The sequence below is a fragment of the Mchenga conophoros genome, linkage group LG2, assembly GCF_057382185.1.
Source record: "Mchenga conophoros isolate Kocher_MC1m ecotype Shallow Benthic linkage group LG2, M_conophoros_male_GT1.1, whole genome shotgun sequence".
NCBI lineage: Eukaryota > Metazoa > Chordata > Actinopteri > Cichliformes > Cichlidae > Mchenga > Mchenga conophoros.
In genome coordinates this window covers 27070372-27096618 of record NC_140527.1, presented here as the reverse complement: position 1 = coordinate 27096618, position 26247 = coordinate 27070372, and the positions used below count along the sequence as shown (strand labels likewise).

The 26247-nt window shown below is 40.1% G+C and overlaps 2 protein-coding genes across 2 annotated transcripts in view; one reads left to right on the top strand and one right to left on the bottom strand.

Moving 5' to 3' along the window:
* Positions 1-21173, top strand: ergic1 (endoplasmic reticulum-golgi intermediate compartment 1). Its single transcript, XM_085291038.1, has 10 exons — positions 1-168; positions 6524-6585; positions 12020-12092; positions 12545-12639; positions 15522-15646; positions 16223-16327; positions 16430-16490; positions 17733-17833; positions 18563-18685; positions 20104-21173. Exons 1-10 carry the CDS (start codon positions 149-151, stop codon positions 20209-20211), a joined length of 873 nt encoding a protein of 290 aa, XP_085147164.1. The 5' UTR covers positions 1-148; the 3' UTR covers positions 20212-21173.
* An 824-nt stretch (positions 21174-21997) lies between these two features.
* Positions 21998-26247, bottom strand: part of flt4 (fms related receptor tyrosine kinase 4) — a 47118-nt gene continuing 42868 nt past the window's right edge. The window contains exons 23-30 of the mRNA XM_085291027.1: positions 25279-25401; positions 25021-25132; positions 24708-24807; positions 24367-24472; positions 24155-24279; positions 23753-23873; positions 23497-23582; positions 21998-22641 (exon numbers count right to left, since the gene is read on the bottom strand). Coding sequence (XP_085147153.1) covers positions 22422-22641; positions 23497-23582; positions 23753-23873; positions 24155-24279; positions 24367-24472; positions 24708-24807; positions 25021-25132; positions 25279-25401 — 993 coding nt within the window. The 3' untranslated portion in view covers positions 21998-22421. The remainder of the gene's footprint in view (positions 22642-23496; positions 23583-23752; positions 23874-24154; positions 24280-24366; positions 24473-24707; positions 24808-25020; positions 25133-25278; positions 25402-26247) is intronic.

Genomic DNA, 26247 nt, shown 5'->3' with positions numbered 1-26247 from the left:
GTACATCTTAGCCAATCAGCTTCTGCAAAGCGTCCTAAGCTGACGTCAGCCCGGTACCCATGAACAACCGGTAGCGTTGAAGATAGTATGGTCTCCTGTTGTTTGTAGTTTTCTTCTTTTTAACGCCCCTGTCCAACGTGCAAACATCATGACTTTCGATGTTAGGAGGTGAGTACGGGGGGCTTCCGGTTCTTTGTGGCGGGATATGAAGTGGAAAGTGGTGGTGGTGGTCTGCTGTCTGTGAGCTCTAGATGAATTAACAGTTGGCTCAGCATCACATGCTACTGAGGCAGCCAAAGTTATCACAATGATGTGTTGCGTTTGACATGAGCGAGCTCAGTTTTTTTTAAAAAAAGAAACATTTTTTTTATGCACGGGTTTTTCGTTAAGTCGCCGCAGTGATGCTCGGGTTTTTGTGTGGGTTCGTTTTTTTGCGCATGTGCAAATGTCCTCGACCAGCTTTGCCAGACGTGAGCCCGATTACAATCAGCACGGTTGGTTTGGTTTACAAAAGAAACTGTGTAGCACGTTCAGTACACAAACATCAAAACATTCAGTCATTAGCCACCAATAAACAGTGAAACCGGAACACAGCCATTGCAGAGCCATTCAAGCTATTAATCTGCAACTTAAACTTGTTTGCCACACTTTCTCTACAGGGCTGTTAAACCTATCAATAGAGTACGGCCAGTTAGAATAAAAAACAGGATGTTTGCATTGCCCATTTGCATAATGCTCACGTCATCCTGTTTGCCAGTGCCAAGACAAATTTAGTAAGAACACATTTTGAGCCAGCCTTTAGATTTTGAATGGAAATCTGCCATATCCACAGTCACAACTGTTAAGTTCACAGAGATGAAACTTCACACATTTATACAGAGTCTAAAATGGTATCTGATAAACTCAACTGCAGCGTGTTCTGGAAACTAATTAAACACATACAAAACGTATCTCTTCAGAGGCTCTGAATAAGTAATGTATTACTTTTGCAGTTATCCTGTTGCTCACCAGACCCAACAAAAGTCATTTCCTAACAGTATTTTAACAACGCAGCTGCTATATTGAAGAAAAACATTTAGCAAAGTCATAAACAAAATATCTTCTATGCATTTTATTTTGACAGCAAATTAAGTTGTAAAGTGCTTGTACTTGTTAATAATATTTATGTTTCCTGCCTGTGGATTGCATTGTTACATTTTGGGCTTATTCAAGTGCCTTTTAGTTGTTTGTCTGTTGGTTTCTTACCATCTAAATTTAAAAAAAATTCTCAAAACACTATCTTTGACACACACAATTAATGTAGCACAATATTTGAGTATGGACTGGTTCTAACCGAGCACTCAAAGTGCCTTTTATTGTAAATGGTAAATGGCCTGTATTTGTATATAGCTTTACTTAGTCCCTATGGACCCCAAAGCGCTTTACACTACATTCAGTCATCCACCCATTCACACACTGGTGATGGCAAGCTACATTGTAGCCACAGCTGCCCTGGGGCGCACTGACAGAGGCGAGGCTCCCAGACACTCTGACCACCACCAGTCTCTTGAGCCACGATCGTCCCTTACTACAAGCTTTAGTCACCCATTCACACAGTGCTTTGTTCTATACCATCTGGAGGAGTATGGGGTTCACTCCCTTGCCCAAGGACGTTTTCGCAACTTTACCATGACCTTCCGAATAGCAGATGACCCGCTCTGTCTCTTGTGCAGAGCTTGTGCAGTTAATCTTACCAGGGAGTCACATTTAGGGCCTAATTGTAACATTAATTCTTACTGGTAGCAGTTTATAAAGAGAGAAAGTTCATATTGAGCAGAATTGAGTTTGGCTTACTAGCGCAACAGTTACAGTTTCTCACATGGACCCTAGGAAAAATCAATTGCCCATCCCAGGTCCTGAGCCACAGCTTCCATTAGTAAATGTGATGTCATTTGCTGATAGGTCAATAGGAACCAACAAGGCTCATATGTGACAATGTTTCAGATAATCCTCCAGCTCTATTTAATGTGAAGTAATCACAGTTTTCAGATAGCTGTATAGCTGTGCTGAATGTTAACGCAGAAAAATCGGACAGATTGATGAAAATGATCAACAGCACGGTCAAACTGGAAATCAGTGTCTGTCATCTTTTTCCAAAGATTACAGCTGTGTTGTGCTGACAGAATGATTTTACTACAGAAGAGAAAACACTCTGGATGAACTCTGTGTCACAAGAGGTCAGATTCTCATCGTTGGATGCTTTGCTTGATGCCTCGATCATACAAAACCCGCATTGCAACAGCTAGAAAAGGCTTGAGTAACTGTTTCGAGGTGTTGTCCTTTCAAAAATACTGCAGGGTTAGTCACCAGCGTGAGGGTGTGTAACACTTTTTGGCTACCATAGATTGCACCATCCACAAAAGTAGGATGTATTCCCAGAATGTGCATGTTATTTATTTCAAAGCGCACAACAAATAAGCTAAAGTGCGAAGCTGGTGTTTTTCTGCCTTTATGTTCATAAATCTGATGAGCAAAAATAATAAGGTGCTAATTTAAAATTTAAAACCTAATTGCATGTACACATTTTCATTTCTTTAAAAAAAAAGACACACAGCTTTCCTCAAAGAGTTACTTGTGTATTTGTTAGGGACTATTTTAAGCTCTGGATTAATGTACAGTTGGTGTTCTAGGTTTTTTTTGTTTTTTCCCCAGCAGCAGGATGGTGTACACATATACGGTCTTGTGTTCCCCTTCTAATATGTGGTAGTAAATTTCTAGGTTTGGTCTTTTCTAGAAATGCGTATCTTTCTCAGCTGCTGTAGATTGACATTTCAACAGTAATAAAGTTCTTCCACAAATGCCAACTTCCAACAATGAGGATCATCTCATTCAGGATGACCGAACAGCGTCACTGAAGGAACGAGTGAATCACCGAAAGGCTTTTATGCCCAAGTTTAATGTCCTTTAGATTATGTCATTTATTGGCACAAGGACATTTTGTGTTAGCCAACCCGATGATCTGCTGTGTTTATTACATGGTCACTTTAGAGGCTTAATATGGATTCTCCCTGTTTTTTCAATAATTGCAGTAATGACTTTATCGTAACAGCAGTTGGGTTACCTACGTAAAGAGAGAAGTATTGCTTATATTCTGTGGTGTAAGGTGTGAAAAGAAGAACCTTGATCGTCTGTAATGTGGGTTTACTCGGCTATACATGGAACAAACTACTGACTCACCGTGAGTCATTGCCGAGATTCGGCTTATTTATTTAAGACCCTTGAAAAGTAGGCTTGTGTTTTCGTGTCATGGTGTTAACAGCTAGATGCTGGTACATCATGTCCTCCCTAATCACATAACATCTGAGCAGTGAGATGTGACGGAAGGAGATGTGTTGACTGTAATTCAGGAAATTACGAATGTAAGTGGTACACTGAGATGTGAACCCTTGAACCTCATCATAAATATTCATGAAGTGTTCTGAGTAGAGATAGTTTGATAAAACCACAGTGTCGCACAGGTTAAAAATACATATAGTGAAAGTTTATGTCAGTCTTTTTTTTTTTTTTTTTTTTACACTTCAGTAGGTGTATAGTCATGTTTTTCTTTAAAGTATATTTTCTTTAATTTAAATAACTCCTGGAGCTTTTAAATATTTTTTTAAATTGCTGACTTTAAAAGGTTTAACTTTATAAATTGTACTTTATTATAATAAAGTTACTGACTACATTTTGAAGCTGCGATCAAGGAAATAAGAAACTTTTTAACCAGTTACTTTAAAAGTCGAAAAGCCTGCAGCTCTGCTCTGCTCTGGATTCCACTCTTTATGTTCTCGGATTAGTTCTCCACACTCTGGACTCTCTACTCAGTTCAGCTACGGTTCCCCCGCTGCTCTGCACAGCAGGCGACCCACCTGTTTCCATGTGTCCACAACCTGCTCTGTCACTACTCAATATTCCATCCAGTCAGCCGGCAGTAATTACTTCTGCTAGCCACTACGATGATGATAACAGACGGCTAGTGTAGCTAATTACAAATCATTAAACTGCTTAAGTTAACATGTGTGACAACCAGGTTAACATTTATGCTAACTGTTTAATACTTGTTGAAGCTTTACTAGTGTCTGACATTTCTCCTAAACTGTTGTTTAGTGTAATGAACATATTAATTTTACTAATGAATTCATTAACCTTTGTCACCTCAGAGTGAACACATTGTAGGACTGTTTAAAAATGTTACAATAAGTCTCTTTAAAAAAAAAAAAAAGGAAATAGTTTAGCTGTGAGGCAGTAAACACAACTCATTTTGGTTACTGTCAAGTGAAAGTTGTGTGTTGTGGCCTTGTCTATTATTGTCCTTTTGTGGTATAATCTTAAATCAGACCTTTATTTACCTACCCCTGGTTTGAAGTGCGGGACACTGTTTGTGAAACAGCGGTGTTATTCCAGTAGGATGACATGATCACAGTATGTTTTTACTTTAATGTCAAAGCAAAATGACGTATGTGAGCGAGGAAGCGTGTCTGCATGCAGCTCATTGCTTTTAACTAGTGAATAGTGTGGTTACATGGGTCACCTTTTAAAATCAGATGATGTGTAATTCGAAATACTTGAGCCAATATTGTATGTGGAGTCAGTGATAGTGATGTCATATTGTTCTTTTTTCTTTTTTTTTTCCAACACCTTCAACTGTTAAAAACAAAGATATGTGTGTGTGTGTGTGTGTGTGTGTGTATGTATGTATATATGTATATGTCTGTCTGTCTCTATGTGTGTATCTATGTATATGTATAGATCCACAGATACACATGTAGTTTTTATAAAGGGAATTTATAGCTTTTGTTTAAAAAAAAAAAAAAAAAAAATCCTGTCCACGTAAGCAATGCTATGGAAACTATCTCAGGCCTTATGAAAATACAAGAACTAATGTCATGCATTGTCAGGAGCACACAAGTAGTGATAAAACACTAGTTGTATGGAAATGCTAGCCAATCAGAAGCCTGACTTTAAAAAAAAAAAAAAGATGGTAAAGGCTCACACATTTGACACTGAAAGACAACAAGGAGTATTTTAAAAGCTCAGTTTACATGTGTACAGAAGGCAAAAATGCACAGAAAAAGGTCAATTTTCTAAAATACATGTGCATGTAGCTGAACTGTTTCTCTAATTAAGCTGAAAAAAAAAACCTGTATTTGTATAACCAAGAATAATCCAAATATATTCCAGATGAACTTCCTTTATGTAAAATGATCCTTTCCTGCCATAATGCTGAACTTGACAAACTGCACAACTCGCATATTCATAAAATGAGCTCAGTTGTTTTACGTTCTTATCAGTGGCTGAATACATATCTCGAACATCTCTGTTCCAAATAATACCACTATGACCACAATCTGCCTTCAGCCTTAGTCTACTCATACCATCTACACCGCAGAATGCGTAAGTAATACTTGAATAAACTCCAAAGACGTGGAAAAGACTAGAACTTGACTTACAAGGCCTTCACATGGTGGGGATGTATATCATTTTGCTCCACCTGTCAGGTTGTTTTATGTGAGGAAAGGCAGTGCACATTATCTATCTACATTAGTATGGATGTATACTGTGATGATATACACATAGAGGAATGCTGAATGAGAGTTTTGGGATCTAGGAGTGCTTCACATTAAAACAAAGGCGTTAAAGCAGGAGGTTATGCAACATCGAGAGAAGAAACAGAGGTGGATTACAGGAAGCCCACCCTCATACTTCCTCCCGGCCCTGCATTGCATTAGCTGTGATTATTTTTCTGGACGCTCTAAGTGGAAGAAATGTAGACAGATGTGATTGTTTTGGTAGGAGACTGCTAAGGAGAGTTGAGTGGGGAGATCGGGGTGTGGGAGGAGTTTGCACAGTCAGCCAAAAGATTTTTCACTGCCCAAAAAGGACAAGCGCAAGAAGTCCTGAACCGAAATAGTTTTGGTGTTGAGTAGCAGATTTTTTCTCCTTCCTTTTTCTAGCTCCCAAAATTGGCAAGAACAGTATTTCACAAGCAGAGTCGATTGTGTCAGGTGGAAATGATCTTCCCATCTCTTAAACGCTGATTTACGAGCAGTTTAAGAAAGGTATTTTTAGAAATATCCAAAAATGTTAAACTGAGGATTTTACCGAGAGTAAATCAGCAGTTCTTATATCCACTTACTGCCAAGAAGATGAAACCATATGATTTAAAGTTGTCGGTGAACTTGTGTTTATGTTTCTGTGTGTGTTTTTGTTGGCTTTGTGTATGTGTGGAGTGTTAGACCTTTGTTGGGGTCAGTTCATAATTACAGAGCAGACATTCAAAGGGTTACAACCTCTTGGTTGTAACCCTGTAAAAGTGCGTGTGTGTGTGTTTGTATGTGTTGCGGTTGGCCGTCTGGATCTGTTATATATAATGGCGGACGTCCAAAGCTAACATTCCACCGCGCTTCTGTAATATCGCAAGGCATGATGGGTACAGAATGTGCAACGTTTTTCAGCACATAATATTTACATTTGCTATATATTTCTTTTTGTCTCTCCTCAGATTTGATATCTACAGGAAAGTGCCAAAGGATCTCACCCAGCCAACATACACAGGAGCTTTCAGTGAGTAGTCCTTCACTCACAGGCCAAAGTTATGAGCATCTACTTTAAGGTTTTCATTTTTTTGTAATTTTTTTGGGGGGGATTTTGTTCCACATATGTGAAAGGAATTCCTGAATCTTGCTTCTATAAATGGAAGATGCAAAATGTGGCAAAATAAGATGTGAGACGTAATCACTTTTTCCAGTGAAAGTTAACTGAAAAGGTCATCCTTCGTGACTGTACAGCTGCTTGCAGTAGTTTGACATCAGCCAAAACACTCGTTCTGACTGCTCTGGCTGCTGGTAGCAAAATCTGCCTCTGCAGGACTTAGAGTGAGAATTAACACAAACCAAAGTGTAAAGGCGATAAACCATATTTTGAACAAGTAAGATGGCATGTGTTAATGTTTGTGCCATAGGTGCTTAGATTTGTGTGTATGGGCTATCTTTGTGCTGATTAAGGCTACGTCTACACTAATGCGTTTTCGTTTTCTCTCCGTTTTAGCCTCCCATCCACACTGAGACGGCTTTTTGAAAATGAATACATTTGAAGACTGTGCGTTTGCGTCGCAGTGTGGACAGTGAAAACGTAGACTTTCTAAAAATGATGATGCATTTTAGTCATGTGATGCAGTCATGTGACCAACTAAACAAAGATAGCAGAGGGCATTATACAGCGGTTGTTTTGTTTGCTCTCAATTTTCACAGCCCTATTAAAGATTAATATCAGTTTGTACCAAGGTTATTATCGTTAACAAAAACTAACGAAATAACAAAAACTAGAAGTGAAAAAATATTTTCGTTAACGGAAATAAAAATTAAAACAAGACTTTGCAAAAAAAGGAAAACGAACTAAAACTGTAATGAGTGTTCACAAAACTAACTAAAATTAACTGAATTTATAGCAAAAATGTGTTTAGTTTTCATTGATGTGTGTGTGTCATACAATAGTCTAGGGTGAAAATGAAGTGTAGTTTCCAGGTTTTTTTTCTTGCTGTGTCTCATTATGCCAGCAGGTGGCAAGTACGTTAGTCGAGTCGTCTGTGTTGCTGCTCCGTCCCACGCAGAATCGTGTCAGCAAAAGTCGGGAGAAATCGCTACAGTCCAATTTCAGATTACTTTGAATATGATTGTGTTTTAGATAAAAGCAAGTGTCTTGTAATGGAATGAGACAAATTATGTGGTGCATTTCTAAAGGGAAAAAAAAAATCCCACAAACCTTAAAGTGCACTTGAAAAGCTCGCACAAGAAGGCTAACCAGGCTTACCTTGAGAAGGTAAAGGAGCACGCCCAATCCTCATCCCCAGAAACAGAAGCTTGCCCCAGGCAAGGCAGCGTGATGCATCCCAAGTGAACTCCACAAAAAACATTAATGCAGTGCTTCCAACAGCGACCCAATGGCTGCTAGTTGGTCAATTCGCAGGAACATCACAAGCGAGAGGAAGCGTTGGTGAATATGTTTATTGAGCCTGGGATATCTACACAACTGTGTGAGTCAGTTGCCTTCCAAAAGTTTAGCAAATCACTTGAACCAAAATTACGAAGACCCAGTGCTGCAAGAGTTAATAGTCTCATTGGGGCCAAGATAAATCTTTTATAGTTGCCTGGTATCAATGGTTGTTCATCTGCCCTAATTTTATTTATTTTTTAATAACCCATAGGTTCCCTATAGGTGGGAATGCGAGTTGTCTGTCACTGCGTGTTAGCCCTGTGACAGACTGGCGACCTTTCCAGTGTGCAGGGTATGGTAGCTGGAATAGCAACATACCCAAGGATAAGCAGAAGATAAAAATAAAAACTAAACTAGCAAACAAATGGTAAAAACTAATTAAAACTGATATAAAATTGAAAATCTGAAGTCAAAACTAAATAAAAATAAAAACTAATGAAGATTGCAAAACTATTAGCTTTTCTTCAAATTATTTAATTCTCACTCGCTCTTGCTACTTTGTACTTCTGCGTTACTCGCAGCAACAACTTCACCTCATTGTCAGTCCATTTAAAAAATTTTCCTCAACCTTTTGCTGCGACGTTTCAAAGAGCCGGAAAGTAAATAAACGGCTGACAGAAATGAGGCAGGCCGAATCATCTGGCGCTTCACGCATGCGCAGGACTGGAACGTAAGCGTTTTCGGCCGTTTCAAAGTGGACGCACAACTCTGTGAAAATGACTGAAAACGCTAGTGTGGACGCGGAGTGTTTTCAGTAGAAAACGCCATTTTCAAATCTATCCGGGCTAGTGTGGACGTAGTCTAAAGGCCTCAGCTTATTTCCATAGTAGAGTCAATCAGTTCACTTTAGTGTAAATGTCAGTGTTTAATTTCAGTGTAGCTTTTAGTAACTTTAGTATTAATATTTTAGTAGTTCAGAATGGGTGTTGCAAAATGAACACAGCACTTTTTGATTATAGTTGACTCACAATTATAGACATCTCAAATGAAATAAAGGTATGCAACAAAGTAGAACTACAACATACTATTTTTGTTCACTATAATAAAAAGAACTTGCTCAACTTTACATTAAAAAAAAAAAAAGTAGAAACATACTAATTATTGAATATCAGAGCTGCTAAAAACTATTTTTTTAAGCTAAGCTTTGTAAGCAGGGCTAACCTAGCATCATTTATCCTCTTGGCTTGTTCACCTGTTTAGTGATTCACTTTTTTAGCAATAGTTAATTGAAGTATATTAACAGGAACATTTGCTTGTCATTAATCAACCAGACTGAATCAACCAGAAATAAAAATAAAAAAAACTTTCATCTATAGCTAGCCCATCTTTATGCTAATTACATTCTAGCTCTGGCATACAATACACCAGCTAGTCAAAACACACACACACTTTAATCCAAAGTTTGTTTTTGGAGGCATAATGGACTTTGTATTTTTTTTTAACATAGAGCACTGTACAAAGCTCTGAATCCACCACACATTGCTTTATATTTTGCATGGAAAGTGGGTGCAGTAATTCTAACGAGACACTCACTGTTGTACCTCTCTCCAAACGGTCGGGTGCGAGAAGTAGACTGAAAATATGTGACAAATGTGCAGCCAATGTCCAGTGAAAAGCATAGAAAGACCTTCAGAAAGCCTGAGGAACTATTGTTCTCTTACAATAAAGTCTGGCTCCTTGGAGTTAAAATACAAAGAAATTAACGGTGACTCGAGACTGTTGCACAGTACTTTATTTTGATTACTCTGATGTCTTTAAACCGCCTCATTCTTAACTCAAAATGACATTTGAGTCCTAGCAGGGCTTCACAGTCTGTAACCTTCTTCTTCAGCTTGAACATAAAAAGTAAATAGAATCAGATGCCAGTCCCTGCTCTGGGAGGCAGATGTTTAGGAAAACGATGACAAGTAATTGTGATTCAAGTACTTCCCTTTTGTCAGCACAGAGGTATGCTCTTATGTAAAAAGCAAACAGCTTGGAGCAGTACCTGTTTTAGCACATCTGGTATGACAAAAATGCTAATAATCATGCTGTCTCATAGTCACTGGCACCTCAGGAGTCCTCAGTGGAAATCTGACTGCTTTTTCCTGTCAGGTCATGAGTTTTCCTACTTGTCATCAATAAGTCATTGTGTAATCAGGGGCTATATTGATTATTCACTGCTTGATAGAAGACAAGAGCTCTGATGACACATTTTTGGCAGCAGTCGTATTCATTAGTCAGCTGACAAAGACACATAGTAGGAAAACTCATGACACAGTGGATAAACTAAAAGTGTTATTTCAGTATTGGACCCTTTTAAGGCAGAGAAAAATAATTTTCTGTATGGACAGCAGAAAGAAGTTACTAAAGTTATACACTAACGTTTCCACCCAAGAGGAAATGGATATAAGTTTTTCCTGCACTCAGTTAACTCCCTTCCTGTCTCCATCCGCTGTCTAGGGATGACGCCACTGGTTAGATTGGGATATTAAAAACCTGTTAATGCTTCATCCACAGCAGGCCGAATAACATTCAGGCCACGGTGGCAAAAAAGAACCAGAGCCTGCCTTTTCACAAAAGGCCAAATATTTGACCCTCATCTGCTTTTGTTGCCCCAGGGCACATTCTGCAGGGCTCAGTTTACCCTAAACAAAAGCTCTGTTTGGCCACTGTGGTTTCTGGAACTACTCATGGTTTGGATTTAATGTAACAGTCTCTTGTTTGTCAGATTTTTCTCTCTTAGTATTTGTGTGGGTTTTTTTGCCCGGGCTGATGTGGAAAAAAATAAAATAAAAAATCAAATTTGCCTGTGCTATGTGGGGAAAATGAGCCTTAGAAGGAACAAAGATGTAACAAAAAAGCCACATCTGATTGCATAAATAGGGCTAGTTTCAAATGTCAGTGACTGATTCATGGTGTTATTGTAGCCGATTCCTTTGTGTCACAGTCCAAAGAATGTCCGAGCTGTCCGGATAAGCTGGAGCGTAAATAGAAGACAGTCATGTCATGTCTTTGTAAATCATTTCGGGGTGTCAGTATTTCCATTGTGAGACTATTAAAAATCACTCATCTTTAGTAATCATCGTCCTATATTGCATCCTTTGAAGGCAGGGAAAACTTACTGTACAAGTTTTTTAATGAACCTGAATTCGTAATCTATGTGTCACAGTGACACTCCCTTGTTTGTTGGTTAAATATTACCTTATGTAAAGCTTCCTCTAGCCGCAGGTCCGCCTGTGACGCCCTGCTAAACCACAAGGTCACGTGACTGTGCGAACCTAGGAGACGGTTGCCACGTAAACATGCCTCACCTGCTGAGCGAGAGCTTTCTAACCAAGGCTCTCACCATACCAGATAGACCACAGACACAGATCAGTTCCTTCCACATTTATCTTAGTAAACACATGGCCACTCTTTTATTTGACTCTTCGGCTGATTAGTTTGGCACATGGAGGGAAGCGGACGACCTGGCTGCTTCTCCTTTAGTGTGTTTTTAAGCTTAGGCTTTATGTCGGCACAAAGACACTGAACAGTTAAAGTTAATTTTTCCTACTTTGGTGTCTGCTCAGCCTCTTTTGTGGAAGCCATTTTTGGTCTGGGTGACTGTCAGTGTGTGAGTTTAAGGAAGCCTAAAATGTTGTTTGTAGGGCTTACTAAGGCGTAGCATGAGATCACCTCTCTCAAAGAAGAAATGCTGTAATGGCCGCCTGCTGTGCTGGTATTTAATGTGTAATTACTGTAGGAGGTTCTTTAAAAGAAAGAAAAAACAACATAATGGGAGGGCTAACACTGTCAGTAAAACTGCTATTTAGGGATTTATTTTTTTTAGCTGCTGTGATTTCATTAATACCAATAGCTTACGTCAGCCGTTCCTTAAGACCCAGTCAGTCCAGATCATTTGACTTGCATCATTCTGTGTAAAGCTTGTGTAACTTCTATGTGAAAGAAGTGATATATGAGACATCACCAGTGACCTAGGTTTGAACAGTGTCTTCATTCTGACTCTCTTCCTCTTTGCCCACAGTTTCCATCCTCTGCTGTGTCTTCATACTCTTCCTCTTCCTGTCTGAGCTGACGGGATTCATAGCCACTGAAATGTAGGTACTGCCGCTCGTCTGTAATATCCTCCGGCTGAAACGCACAGTTCCCTGGTTACCACGCAGGCACAAACAGGGACTTAATTATGAATGTCAATGCCCTCATTATGATGTATTCTGCCCAGCCAGTGTTGTAACCAATGAATGGAGTCAAATTTGTGACAGGAAATTGGCTTTGTGCATGCGTCAGCCTCTTGGCAATGTGTAATAAGCAATGACTTGGTAAGGGTGTGACAGAAAGGAAATTACACCGGCAGAGATACACAAATGCTCTCTCCTTGCAATTTGGCAGAAGATGAGTCCCCTACTATTAAAGTGGCGCACAATAGCATGACGTCGAGGGAGAAAAGTGTCTTTTTCTAATGAAAATACCACATTTCTTTAAATTAAAAGTTGATTTTCTGTTCTAACCATTTCTAACCTTTTTTTTTTCTTTTCTCCATCCATTGCAGTGTAAATGAACTGTATGTGGATGATCCCGATAAAGACAGTGGTGGGAAGATAGAAGTGAGTTTAAACATCAGTTTGCCAAACTTACACTGTGATTGTGAGTATATACATATATACAAATATCTATTTCTTTGCATTACATCTTCTGTTTCTGTATTTTTTCTTCCACACTTTGTAAGGCCTCTTTTAACAGTTTGTTTTCCCCTTTATCTGACTCATGCTTACTGTGTGCCCTGTCATTTAACCTGTCATATTAGCAAAGGATAAACTATCCCTTAGATAAAGAAACAGACTCTCAAAACTACAGTGATGTGCAAATGTCTTGAGCAAGCCCTCAGTTCTTTATTAGTTCATATGATTTTTTTTTTTTAAAACCACTTAGCGCTGACCTATGAATCATTCAAGTATAGAAAAGGCACAATTTAACAATTCAAGGGACAAATCAGCTATTTTGTGTCCAGGCATAACAGAAACTTAAATTTTTAGCTTTAAAAATAGCGGTTAATCAGCATCAAAGACCTGACACAGCATGCGTCTGGACCTTCAGTTGATCCATTTACTCTTCACTGAAACTTCAACGGGCTCGGTGAAAGGGTGTGCTCTCAAGAAGCCATTATTAATGATGATAAAGAGGGAGAAAAGCCTGAGGTATACCAAATTGCACAAGAATTGGACTGAAAATCAATGGCAACGAGTCTTATAGAGTGATGAATCCAAATTTGAATTATTTTGAGGATATTGTGAAAATTGATGGAGTTATAAATGCAGAAAAGTCTCATAAGATTTTGATTTACTATACAGTATCATCTGCAAAGTGTTGTTTGGCAACAGCTTTATATTTCAGCATGTCAGTGATCCCAAACACACTGTCGGTGCAGTAAAGGTGTAGGTGGAAAGAAAAAAACACAATGAAACAGCTTCAGTCAAGGATTGCCCACCACAGAGCCTGGACTTCAGCATTTTTGAAGCAGCGTGGGATCATTTTGACAGAGAACAGAACAAAAGGTAGAAACATCCAAAAAAGAGAACTATTAGACGATCTGTCTAAGAGAGTTCAGGCTGTGTGAATGAATGGGGGCCTTACTAAATATTGACTTCCCACCTCATTAGAACTGTTTTTGCCATATAATACTGTATTTCCATATATGTTTTAGTAACCTGCTGCATCTATTTTCCATTTTCCTAGCAAAATGTAAAGAAATGAGGCATGCTTTAGAACATTTCACAATACTGCATTGGCAGTTTTGGTCTGGCATGCTCATAGATAAGACGAGAGCATCCTCTGTATCTCCTGTTGAATCTCGTGCTGCCACACAGATGTGATCTGTGTTTCACATTAAGTCGCCTCTACTGGCTCGTACCCTGCGCTCAGATGTCTGTGTAACGTGCGATTGAAGGGTACTAGGTCACTTTTGTGCTCCTCGTGCCTTCCCCCAGCCCCTCCTCTAAAACTATGCCAAATGACAAATCGCTTGCACAAATACACCGGCAGGTCTCGGGACAGCGCAGAAAACTCACACATCGATTCAGCTCGGGCGATATCCAAAAATGGAAAAGCTTATAACTTGCTTGTGTGAAAATTAAGTCCAGATTTGTGCGATAGAGGCTTTGGCACGCAGACACACAGCTGCTGGCCATGTGTTCAGACGAGCTCACTCACTCATGGCATGCCTAAACAAAGGCCGTCCCCCTGCCGTTACTAATGAAAGCTCTTGATGATTGTATGTATAGGTCGTTTTGTTTAATTGCAAAATTGAAGCCCTTTCCCTTCCCCCCTCAAGTTTGGGTCCCATTTAAATACCAGCTCAAACACGTCGGTTTGACCACACAGTGCAGCTGCACGTAATGAGCAGAAATGTTCCTCTCCTCACGAGTTAATATTCTACACAAGTCAATTTTCCAAAGAGCTTGTCATCCGCTGCAAATTTACTTCAAGGAAGAGGCTCTTTCATCATGGAAAACCTGACATTTCCATCCCCTGGTTTTAGCGTTTATCTGCTCTGCTGCTCCAGAGTTAAACATCATCTCTCTTCGGTGACCTTTACCGGTTGCCCCGCCTTGATTTGTGACTTCATGGAAAAGCACATCCGCGTGTAAATAACCTTATACTAACCTCCACTTTCTTTCAACCTGCTTCCAGTCCGAAATGTCTTAAAAAGGAGAAACAACCATCTCTCACTGGCGCATACACACACACACACACACACACACACACACACACACACACACACACACACACACACACACACACACATCACTTATATTTATGCACTGTATTTTGAGATCTGGATAGAGATGGAGAGGGGGGAGAATCCCGTCTTGAATGTCAAAGGTCAGACAGACGGCATGTGGAGGTTTTTAGCACAGATCAAGCAGACATCCCTCTCTCTCTCTCTGTGCAGTCGTGGGTGACATAAAATGCAGGCAGGCTCTGAAAATAGGCCACTGCCAATGTGTGCCACCGCCGCCTAAAAGAAAGGGGTGAAGTCTAGATGGAAAAACACCGACACGGGGAGACGGGGGTGATTGGGTATCGTAAATGGTCTGATTGTGTGTTTACTCTGTGGGTCACTTTGTGCAGTGATAATCAGATATTCTCTTTTTCTTTTTGAATAAAAAGTGCTTGTTTGGTTTTTCAAAATAAAATAAATAAAACAGCAACAACAAACAGCTGCTCATATTTAACCAGAAGGTGGTGATGCTCCCAGATTGCTGATTTTTTGCTGAAACTCATCAATAAAATAGGCAAATATTTGTTATAGAGTTAAAAAAATCACTTGAGTTCATCATTGTTTTCCGGATATCTTAGAGATTAAAGTAATCACTAAAACAAGTCTCAGAAAAACTGTCAATGTTTTGTTTTTTTTTGTTTTGTTTGTTTGTTTTTTTTCTTTTTGTTGATTCCTTTCTGTTGTTTAACGAAACGATTTATTGGCCGATCGTCCTCGCACTCGTCTGAGTTTGTTTCTTTGCTTTCAGTGGTGGGTTTGGACATCCAAGATGAGATGGGACGCCACGAGGTCGGTCACATAGAGAACTCCATGAAGATTCCCCTCAACCAGGGTGATGGTTGTCGCTTTGAGGGAGAGTTCAGCATCAACAAAGTAAGATCTCACCTGAGAGTGCGAGAAGCCTAATCCATACATGCTGTGTGAATCACTTATACTACTGCTTCCCTTCAGGAAATTGCAAAACTCTGCTTTTCTGTGCCCAGTAGTTACACTGTGATGGACTGGGTCGGGCTGATATTTGTATTTTACTGACAAGCAAGCTTGGATTGAATGTCAGTTTGTATATTTGAGTTGGACTCGAGTTAAAAATGGAGATTGCCCCCACCAACCTCTTGGGTCTAAATTGAGTTACGCTAAATTGAGGCTGCTCTTGGATTTAGTTACACCTATCCGTATAATCTAGGCTCCATGAAGCTGTGTTTGTCTCACGTCTGCATCTTGTGCGTCAGTCTTTCCACTGCATTTACAGTGATTAACCCTGCAGTTGAACAATTGACACTCATGCTTGGGGGAGTAGTTGGAAATATGTAAAACACGCGCGGTTGGGAGGCAAGGAACATTTAGTTTCCAACCAAATGCATTCAGGCTCCCTCATTAGCTAACTAAATGTTTTGCAGGTGCTTGTGGTGTTAGGCACAAACCCACCTCAATGTGTTTATTTGTGTTCAGGTACCGGGAAACTTCCACGTGTCGACACATAGTGCCACAGCACAGCCTCAAAGCCCTGACATGACCCACACCATCCACAAGCTTGCCTTTGGAGAAAAGCTCCAGGTGGGACACATTTTTTATTTATTTATTTTTTTTAGATGGAGAAAGTGGAGAAGAATAACTGCCATATTAACACAGATCTTTTCTCTCTTCATTGTCACACAGGTACAGAAAGTCCAAGGAGCCTTTAATGCTTTAGGAGGGGCAGACAAGATGTCATCTAATCGTATGTATCTAGACAGCAAATGTAATAATTATGACCAGCTTATGACAGTGCTTACGTACACCATATTGCCAGAAGTATTCCCTTGTCTGCCTTCACACACACATGAAGCTGAGTGTCATCATATTCTTAATCCATCGGGTTTTATATGCTGCCCCACCGTTTACAGCTTTAAATCTTCTGGGAAGTTTCCACGAAGTTTAGAAGTGTGTTTATGGGAGTTTTTGACCAGAAGCACATTTGTGAGGTCAGACACGGATGTTGGACAAGAAGGCCTGGCTCACAGTCTCCGCTCTTAATTCATCCTGTTCTGTTAGATTGAGTTCAGGACTCTGTGCAGGCCAGTCAAGTTCTTCACACATCAAACTTGCTCATCCATTTCTTTATGGACCTTGTTTTGCACACTGATACGCAGTCTTATTGGAACAGGAAGGGGCCCTTAGTTCTTAATAGAACTTAAGGGGCTGAGCCCAACTACTGAAAAACAACCCCGAGCCATAATCCCCTCTTCATTAGACTTTACGCTTGGCATGGTGCTGTCAGACAAGTACTGTTCTCCTGGCACAAAAACCCAGACTCGTCCATCAGATTGCCAGAGTCGTCACTCCAGAAAACAAGTCTTCACTGCTCTAGAGTCCAGTGGTGACGTGTTTTACATTACTGCATCCAATGCTTTGCATTGAGCTTGGTGATGTAAGACTTTCATGTGGTTTCTTTGCCATGCAAACCCATTCTATGAAGCTCCCTACACACTGCTGTTGAGCTAATCTGAAGTCCACATGAAGTTTGGGGGTTTGCAGCGATTGACTCTGCAGAAAGTTGGCGACCTTACAAGGTGCTTCATGGTTGATTGCTTATGACTTCCGCTTTGTTATAATACCACTAACAGCTGACTCTGGACTATTTAGTAGTGAGGGAGTTTCACGATTGGACCTATTGCAAAGGCAACATCCTATCAAGGTACCACACTTGAATTCACTGAGCAACCGATTTTTAAAATATGTTTGTAGAACATTAAAGGTGATTGATTTTATACAACTATGACTGTGGGAGTGATTGGAACACCTGAATTCAATGGTTGGTAGGTGAGTGAATACCTTTGGCAATGTAGCTTAGGATGATGTAATGTCACAAGACACTCACTGGACAGAACTACATGGGAACTTGTTTTACAAAGACAGCATTCATCTTGAATACTGAAGATGCTTTGTTTGTCTTATTTAATTAATGTTATGTCTCTTGCAGCTCTTGCTTCACATGACTACATATTGAAGATTGTACCAACAGTGTATGAAGACCTCTCAGGCAGACAGAGGTTCTCTTATCAGTACACAGTAGCCAATAAGGTACCGCATCCCTGCACTCATTAGCTGATGACCTTTTCTCATCATAGAGGTAGCGCGTCCATGTCGGCATACGGCCGGAGCACGTATAGCTCGTGTTAACATTGCACTCATCTGAAAGTGAAAGCTCAATCCTAGTGACTGGAAAAACTCTCAAGATGTCAACAAACCATAAAGGAAAAAAAGAAAAAACACTTCCTGGAACTGTGTAGGAAGACAGCTGGGAGTGGAGTGTGGAATAATAACACTGCAGGTCAGCTGTGAAGAAGGGACAATAAGGGCCTGAGCAAAATATTTCCAAAACCTAATTTCCAAAGCGTAAATAGTGGTCCAGCTGAGGCCCGCATCCGAGCTTGGACTGCGACATTCTTCTGCGTTGTGTTAAATGTGTTTAATGTGGTCAACATTATTGTGTCGGGCAGTTACTGCAGCACTGATTTTGGAGAAATGGATTTATATATACCGCCTGATAACGTTGTCAGCTCGTAACAATAATTCAATTTACATTGTAGCCTCCTCGAGATTGCTTCATTGGAATAATATTCAGCTGAGATTCATTTTTATTGAATCATTTATGACTGTGGAGTGACTTATTCCGAAACTGATTCTGTAGTGACTCACAAACACCACTGCCACCGCTGTAGATGAGAATATGTGCCGATTTATTTTATAAACGTAATGGGATTAAGTTCCTCACTTGTAATCTTTTTTTTTTTTTCCCCCCACACACAGGAATATGTTGCTTACAGCCACACGGGAAGAATTATCCCAGCGATCTGGTTCAGGTACGATCTCAGTCCGATCACAGTGAAGTACACGGAGCGGAGACAGCCCCTCTACCGCTTCATCACAACAGTGAGTAAACACAAAGCCCGCGGCCCCAAAGCTGTTTACAAAAGCCGCTTTTATTTGAATTGCAGGTCTTTCAAGTTCAAGTCCAAAGATCAACTTTTTACTATCCTGTGCAAAAGTCTTGAACCACACCTTATTTCATTATATTTTGCTTTCAATGAGCCAGATATTCTTGAATTGTTTTTAAAGGGCTTAAGTAATAATTTTCCAGCTTTTCTGAAAGTCTTTCACAGTTTTCCTCTGGACTTTGGCTGCTTTTTCACTCATTTTCAGTCGTGTACGTGACCTTTTCTGTTTGTTTGTTATGCCACCTATGAATCATTCAAGGATAGAAAAGGCACCTGACTCAGTGAATGAACTAGTGTTGTGTTTACACATAACAGACAACTCGGCAAATAACATATTTTAAATCGTATCTTTAGGCACTTTGTTTTTATCACAAAAGCACCTTTATTCCAGTTTCTTTAGTTAAGTCTATGAAAAATGTCAAAGATAACAGTTTTTATGCCGTGTGGCATAAAATAGGATTTGCGCAACAACAAAGTGATTCCCAAAGAGCTGGAGACTTAAAAAAAATGAGAAAACTGTAGAAATAGATGACAGCAGAAGACGTGTCAGGCATGTTCTGAAGAAATTGACCTGAGAGATGCATCTGGCCCTTCAGTTGATTCATCTGCTGTTCGCTAAAGTTGAATTAAAATTTGATCTCAGTGTAAGGGTAGCGGTCAAGAAGCTGTTCTTAAGGAAGGGAAATGAGGAGACAAATTCGTGCATTTTAGCTAAATATCTCAGCTTTGTGATTGAACATCTTCACTGCCCAGTAACAGATAGAAAATAAGCCGTTCAAATGTTTGCTAACATGGTTAAGAATAATGCTGCTGGGTTGATCTCTGATCAAAGCCTGGCTAGCCGTTCCCTCCTTTTTCTAGTTTTTGTGCTAACCAAAGTCTAACCATCTTCTGAATGAAGCTTTCGTGTTGTTGGTATGAAACTTAATGACCATTTCCTAACTCACTGAACTCCCTTTGTCTTCCTCAACTCCCTTTGTCATCGGTGGAATTTTGGCGTAGCCTGTAGCACCTCATCAGAAAGTTTCCTGTTGACTGATAATGCGGTCAGGCTTGAGTTGGCAGCCTGCCTGATGAGCTACACCATTATTCGTCTTGTGTGTTGTTTAGGTTTATCATGACTTAAGGCATGGGTAGGAGATGACTGTGTTTTTAATGTGATCATGAGTCACGGCTCAAGATTGTGAGGGCTTTTTGTTGGATTCCTATAAATTCCGTGGCGTTGGCGCAGAGCATTGTTTTGATAAATAGGATTAGGCCCAGCTGATATTGAGACTTAAGAAGAAGACATCAAAGCTCTGAAATATGAAGCCTGACAGGATCGTTTTTTCATTTTCTTTCTTTTTTTTGTAGATTTGTGCCATCGTCGGAGGGACGTTCACAGTCGCGGGGATCATCGACTCCTGTATTTTCACTGCTTCTGAGGCCTGGAAGAAGATACAGATTGGCAAAATGTCATGATGACTGTTTCCAACCCTCTCCTCACATCTTATTTATAAGTGCAAAGTTGCTAGCCTGTTAGCTAAATCCAGTCCGAAACGACCTCCTTCAGGAGATTGTATCACCTTGTCCATATAAGAGTCTCGGGCACTTGATTTAACTACCAGGCTGCAGGGATGCGTCTGTTTTATTAAAGATCCTCTCGGGCTCCTTCTGCTCCAGTGACGTGAGAATGCTGACTATCACATGTCGGCTTCCTCCATCTTCAGTGTCAGGAGGGGAAAGGAGAGGAGATGATATCTTTTGTTACTGAGTGTGCCAGGGATTCATTCTGTATTTTTTTTTTTTCTTTAAACGTTGCAGCTGATATATTTAGAATGACACGAAAGAATAATAATAGACATCCACATATATTAAATCAAAGGAACATTTTTTTAATCATGGGTATAGGAAATGATATAATTCAGGGAGTAAATGGCATCAAAACAGGATCATCTCAGCCAGATGTGTTGTAAATTAGGAGACCAATTTAGATTTTTGGTCCTCGTGTGAAGGAAGTATTGTCAGGGTTCATAAAACGTGCAGAGGACGGGATGAAATCTAAAGCGTAGTGTGTACAAATAGCATTTTGTGTCATGTAGCGTGGTCTGTCGTTTTTATCTCCCGTATTCCACCTGTGTGCCTTTTGGCTTACTGTTAAACCGTACAGGATCATCACCAGCTCTCTTTGTGCCACTGAAAGCTTTTCAGTTTCTCCTGCTTGTTTCAGTATCGGTGCAGCATTTATCATTGTTTACTTTACAGTCTCTAGTTTCCACTTTATTTCTACTCAGTCTCAGTGATGGCAAAAATATAGTGAATGTCTGTGTTTGTTTGTTTTTCTATTCTTTTTTGTTTGTTTGTTTATTTACATGGTACATGATTTTTTTCAAAAAAGAATTTTGGTGTGGTTTCAATAAAGGTTTGTTTTTAAAAGGGACAAACCTGTTCATCAGGGCCTCTGCTTCCTTTTATTCTGTTGTCATTACAACACTCCCTGTTATGTCAGTGATCATCGCTGAGTTAAAAGCACCTTAAAACCTGTTTTTCTACTCTGAGTACCATCCTTTTCTCTTTAACGCTCAAATTACTGTAATCCCTGCACTGTCCTCAGAGGTTACGATAAAGGTTACTCTGGTATGATTCATGTTTCCAAAAAAACCTCAGAAAGTGATCTGTGAACGAGTTTTGGCTTTAAAAATTTTAGGTGTCTTTTTATTTCTTTTAGCTTCTTTAAACTGCAAGAAATGTTTTTGTAATAAAAAGTCAAATTATGAAGGCCATATTATGACTTTTTACCTGAACAACATGGTAACGATTATTCTTAGAAGCTGAAAGTGGCACCTTTGTGTCTCTGACTTTGTATACGCTCACTCTCCTAGCTGTAAATGTCACAAAGTGGACTTTGCACCAAGCCGGTTCTCATTTCCCTCAGCTGGCAGCCTGGGACAACACCCTGCAGGCTGTCATTTGTGATGTGAGCTTGTAAGAGGGCGTTAAGCTGTTACAGCTATCATCGTGCAAGCGTCCAGCTCTGATAAAGGTGCTTACCGTGAGTCACTCCTTTTATTCCCCCTCCATCCCTCTGTTTACTTCCATCACTTATTAGCAATGTTGTGAGTCTAAGTGTGTCCACCTCCACTGAATGACACAGATGCCACAAATATCTGTTTACTTCGCTGACTAAATCACAGATCTTGTGGCTCTTTCTCATTGTGGGCCAAAACACAAATTGACACTTTACTCCACTGAAGTACAGCTTTTACGACAGATCCAACTCTAAATTCATATTCATCATTGGGGAAAAAACAAGCAGAAGGAGATAAAATTCTTTATTTCCTCTTGTATGAGTCATAATTTGCACAAATAAAGAAAGAATTCTCTGCATATAAAAGATAAAAATATATATATGTGTGTGACTAGAAAATACTTGTGGTTTGTTTTTGTCATAATGCTGCCACGCAGTGGCTGGTTAGAGGAACTTCAGGCACATGTAGCTCAGTCCATTTGTTGAGGCAACAGTCTGAGAGAAGAAGGATTTCGAGATGAGAAAGTAATCATGAGAATCTAAAACCTGATCTTCAATATATAAAAAAAAGACTAGTTACATGTCAATACTGAGATGTTACTGCAAACCATCCTCAACCTCAGCTGTCTGTGTTAAACCCCTTTTTTATGCATCTTTGGTAAAATTACACATTCGAAGAGGCCGGGGAGGTGGTGTTCGGTGAGGAGTAGAAGTCACAGAAGCCCTCCTCGGACAGGTGTCCGTACTCGTTGTTGTAGAAGGTCTGACCTGACAGCTGGCTGAAGAAGTTGGGCCGGAGCCTGGAGCTGCCTGTGGCATGGCTTTGATCTGGGGAACTGTGGGAGGCTGTCAGAGGCTCCGTGCTGCTGCTACTGTTTATACGACTGAGGAAAGAAGGAAAAAAATTACAGACTCCCAACTCAGGCTAAACAACTTTCTGTGAATTTTGATTGATACAATTCTCTATAACCTAGATAATCATTGTTGAACTCCCCTGTTTATTACCATGAGCTTATTATTGCAAGACAGTCCCGAATACACCAATCCCCAGCATGTACACTTACGAAATATTTGTGCAAAATGATGGAGCCCAGCTGCTTGAAGACATTATTAAGCAAAAGACTTTCAGAGGCACCAAAGATACTGACACACTGATTTAATATACGTACTATATTATATATTATGTAATATATCCTCTAAAGAATGGGATAGTTTATTTATTTTTGACTCCTTTTTGATCAGAGCATCTGCTCACATAGGCTCCTCCTACACTTTACTGTAGGAGTAAGTTCTCCATAAAAACATGCTTTTTTCACTTTTAGTTTATGTTGGCTTTTTACAACATTGCAACTCTCAAAATGTTGCTAATACCCAGGTTTGAATGACTCAGACAGTTGTTTACTCCCACTTACCCATGCATAGATCGAGACTGCACTGATGCTTACTTCCTTTGCAAATCTAGTTTCGTTCCACATAAAGCAGCGGGTGACTATTCTGCAGTTTCCGAGCAAAAGAAAGCAAATGTTTTCTCGTATTGACTCTGAAACATGTGGAGCATAAAGGCATTCATTTCTAAAGTTTTTCTTTAACTCGACAGTCATTGTGCTGTTTCATGGTGAGAAATTAGTGTGTAGCGGTCCAAATGTCAGATGGTGTGACTAAACAGCTGGCTGCGTACGTCTAGTGCTTCGATTCCAGTTTTCACAGATATTCAGATTTTTGCTTTCATATCATTTAACCTTTTCAAGACAACACCCCCGTGGTTGTGCTCAATTCTCTCAAATTCTTCGGAGGCCAGAACCATCCCGCTGTCCGTCTGGTTGTCCTAGAGGAAAAAAGACACAGGTTGACGCAGGTGCTACATCTGTCTCGACCAAGAACGACCATTTTTAGTAATAAACATAGGTGATAATGTCTAAGTCTGAAAAAGCTTTCAGAAAATGTCACCAGTCAGTTCACATTTTCCGACAGCTGATAAGAGGATAAGAAGCTTACTTGAGGAGGTTTCTGTGGATGCATCTCAAGAGGCAACTCTTCAAAGGTCTTCACTCTGGGCTGGCATATTTTGGACGGCCCCACGAACACACAGCCAGCAAAGGGCACACAATTATAATACCTGACCGAAAGACAGAGAAAAGGCAATGATCGCAAACAAACTTGAGCTGCATATTGCATTTCTATTTTTAATAATTGAAACACAAATTTCAGTTTACCAGCATTTTTTGGACATTAATTGGAATCTTTACACAGCTATTGGAATCATTATATGTTGTATTTATGATGCATTATGTTCATGACAAAAAGTGACAGTTTGATAAATCCAACAATAACAATCTGCTGTATCATTCATATCGTTTTATGGGGTCTGGTGGATAAAAGGGGATTGCTCTCTTGTACCTTGTGGGCATAGTGTTGCAAGCGAGTCTCAGTTCTTCCTCAGATGGCGGGCGCGAAGAGGCTTGAGAGAAACCATCGTCTTCAGAGTTCTGTGAGTGGTTCAGGGGGATGTAGTCCTTCCCATCCTGAAGGAAATAAGAACAAGATCCAGACCCCAAGAAAGAAAAACTACAGAAGAAAGTTGGAGACATTATCTCTCCAGCAGAACTTACAGGTAGACTGTTGTCCTGCAGCAGGTCTCCCAGGATCTGGACCAAGGCGGGGAAGGTGGGCCTCTCTTTTGGCTCGCCCTGCCAGCAGGCCAGCATGATGCCATATCTACCAGCAGAGGGCAGCGCAGTCTTAACAAGCATAACAGCCTCAAATGCATCTACAAATGCCATCCTACATTGTTCCCTAGATGTGCAAATCAACTTAATGACATTAAAACAGAAGTCATTCTTCTAACTGGTTTACCCAGTTAAAGACATTAAGAGCAATATTTTCTTCCTGAAAGCAGAAGCATTTTTTTTTCTCGAAGATGCGGAAAGAAAGAGAGAAACTAAATGCTTACATTTCAGGAGAGGCAGTCTCCGGTGCTCTCATCCTGACGCCCTCTTTCAATCGCTTGCAAAACTCTTCGTCAATCTGTACCCCCGGATACGGAGATGCACCTAAGAAAAGACCAACATCAACCACCACATTAGGAACAGGAAGACAAATGACTGAGTACTTGTATAATAGGGATGCTGATTCGTTCTGCTAGTAAAAGTTCATTGCTTTTGGCACCGGCTGACATTTATAGATATTTTCAATCACAAGAGACTGAGTTCTGCACAGATGACATAAAAGATGCGTGTGCATGTGTTATGATTCCGACTTCTTACCGAGTGAAAAGATTTCCCAAAGGAGAACTCCAAAGGACCACACGTCACTCTGGCTGGTGTACACTTTGTCAAAGATGCTCTCTGGGGCCATCCACTTCAAAGGGAGGCGAGCCTGAGAGAACATTAAAACAGATATGACAGGCAGATAAAACACAGCTGAGACTCGCCATTAAAAGTAATCTTTATGTGGGTGGATAAAAAGAAATAATAACAATTAAAAAGTGTATTCTTTCCCGGGAAGCTAAAGTGGTGACATACGTTGCCTTTCCTGACGTAGTCGGGGTCTTTGTAAATGTCTCGGGCCAGCCCAAAATCACAGATCTTCACAATGTTGTTCTCTGACAGGAGGATGTTACGGGCGGCCAGGTCTCTGTGGATACACTGTGGATACACACAGGACCACGCATACATCATAACTCCGCAGACAGGTGTTTGAGTATGTGCGTGATTTTTAAGTGGTTGCATGCGCGGTGTCCGCCTTGTTTCCTCTGCGTAAGTGTTATTTGGGAGAGTGTACCATTGACCATTTTTTAAAACCAGGGAGTGTGTTTGTGTCTGCGTGTGCCAGTTTGTAACTGGGGCTGAACTGTATCTCTTCCAGCACCCTTCACAAACCTGGCAAGCAAACACAGCTTTGAGTGGTTTGGGGGAGTCAAATAAAGCCAGCCAGTCTGCTGTTGTAAGTCTCAGTATCACATTCATTACAAGTTGCAGCTGCTCCCTTTTTTCCGATTTAATCGTTTATCCAGTTACAGTGCAATGAACCATAGCAATGCGTATCAGTGTTTTGGTAAAACACAATTTTTAAAAGCTTATTTTGACAGTGTTTTGAGTTCATGGGGATCAAATCAGCTCACCGTCAAACTGAAACAATCCAATAACACACCTCTCTAACGCCTGGAAAATGTGAGAATTCAGTTTGCATCGAAGTGCTTTGAAACATCTCTGCTGTTTGCGAGGAGTATTCCTCAAAATTAAAACACAATCTTAATTTTATTGCTTTACTTGTACCTGAATGCTTTTAATGTCATTTTATGTGCAGACAAAACTTCCATTCTAAGTTGATTTCATGTTTTTTTAATATTCATGAATTTTAAAAAAGTCATATAATTTTAAATCAGTTTAGTCCTATCTCTTGGACTTCAATAAAAACTGCTCTGAGAAAAGCTCACCTCTTATCTCTTAAGTCAAAAGATTTTGCTCGTTAGACAGTATAACTCAGGAGGC

Bases quoted from the DNA above. Each gene is read 5' to 3' on its own strand.
- ergic1 (XM_085291038.1), top strand. From the start codon at position 149: ATGACTTTCGATGTTAGGAG. The intron at 169-6,523 runs GTGAGTACGGGG...GTCTCTCCTCAG, and splicing joins ATGACTTTCGATGTTAGGAG to ATTTGATATCTACAGGAAAG. The intron at 15,647-16,222 runs GTAAGATCTCAC...ATTTGTGTTCAG, and splicing joins GAGAGTTCAGCATCAACAAA to GTACCGGGAAACTTCCACGT.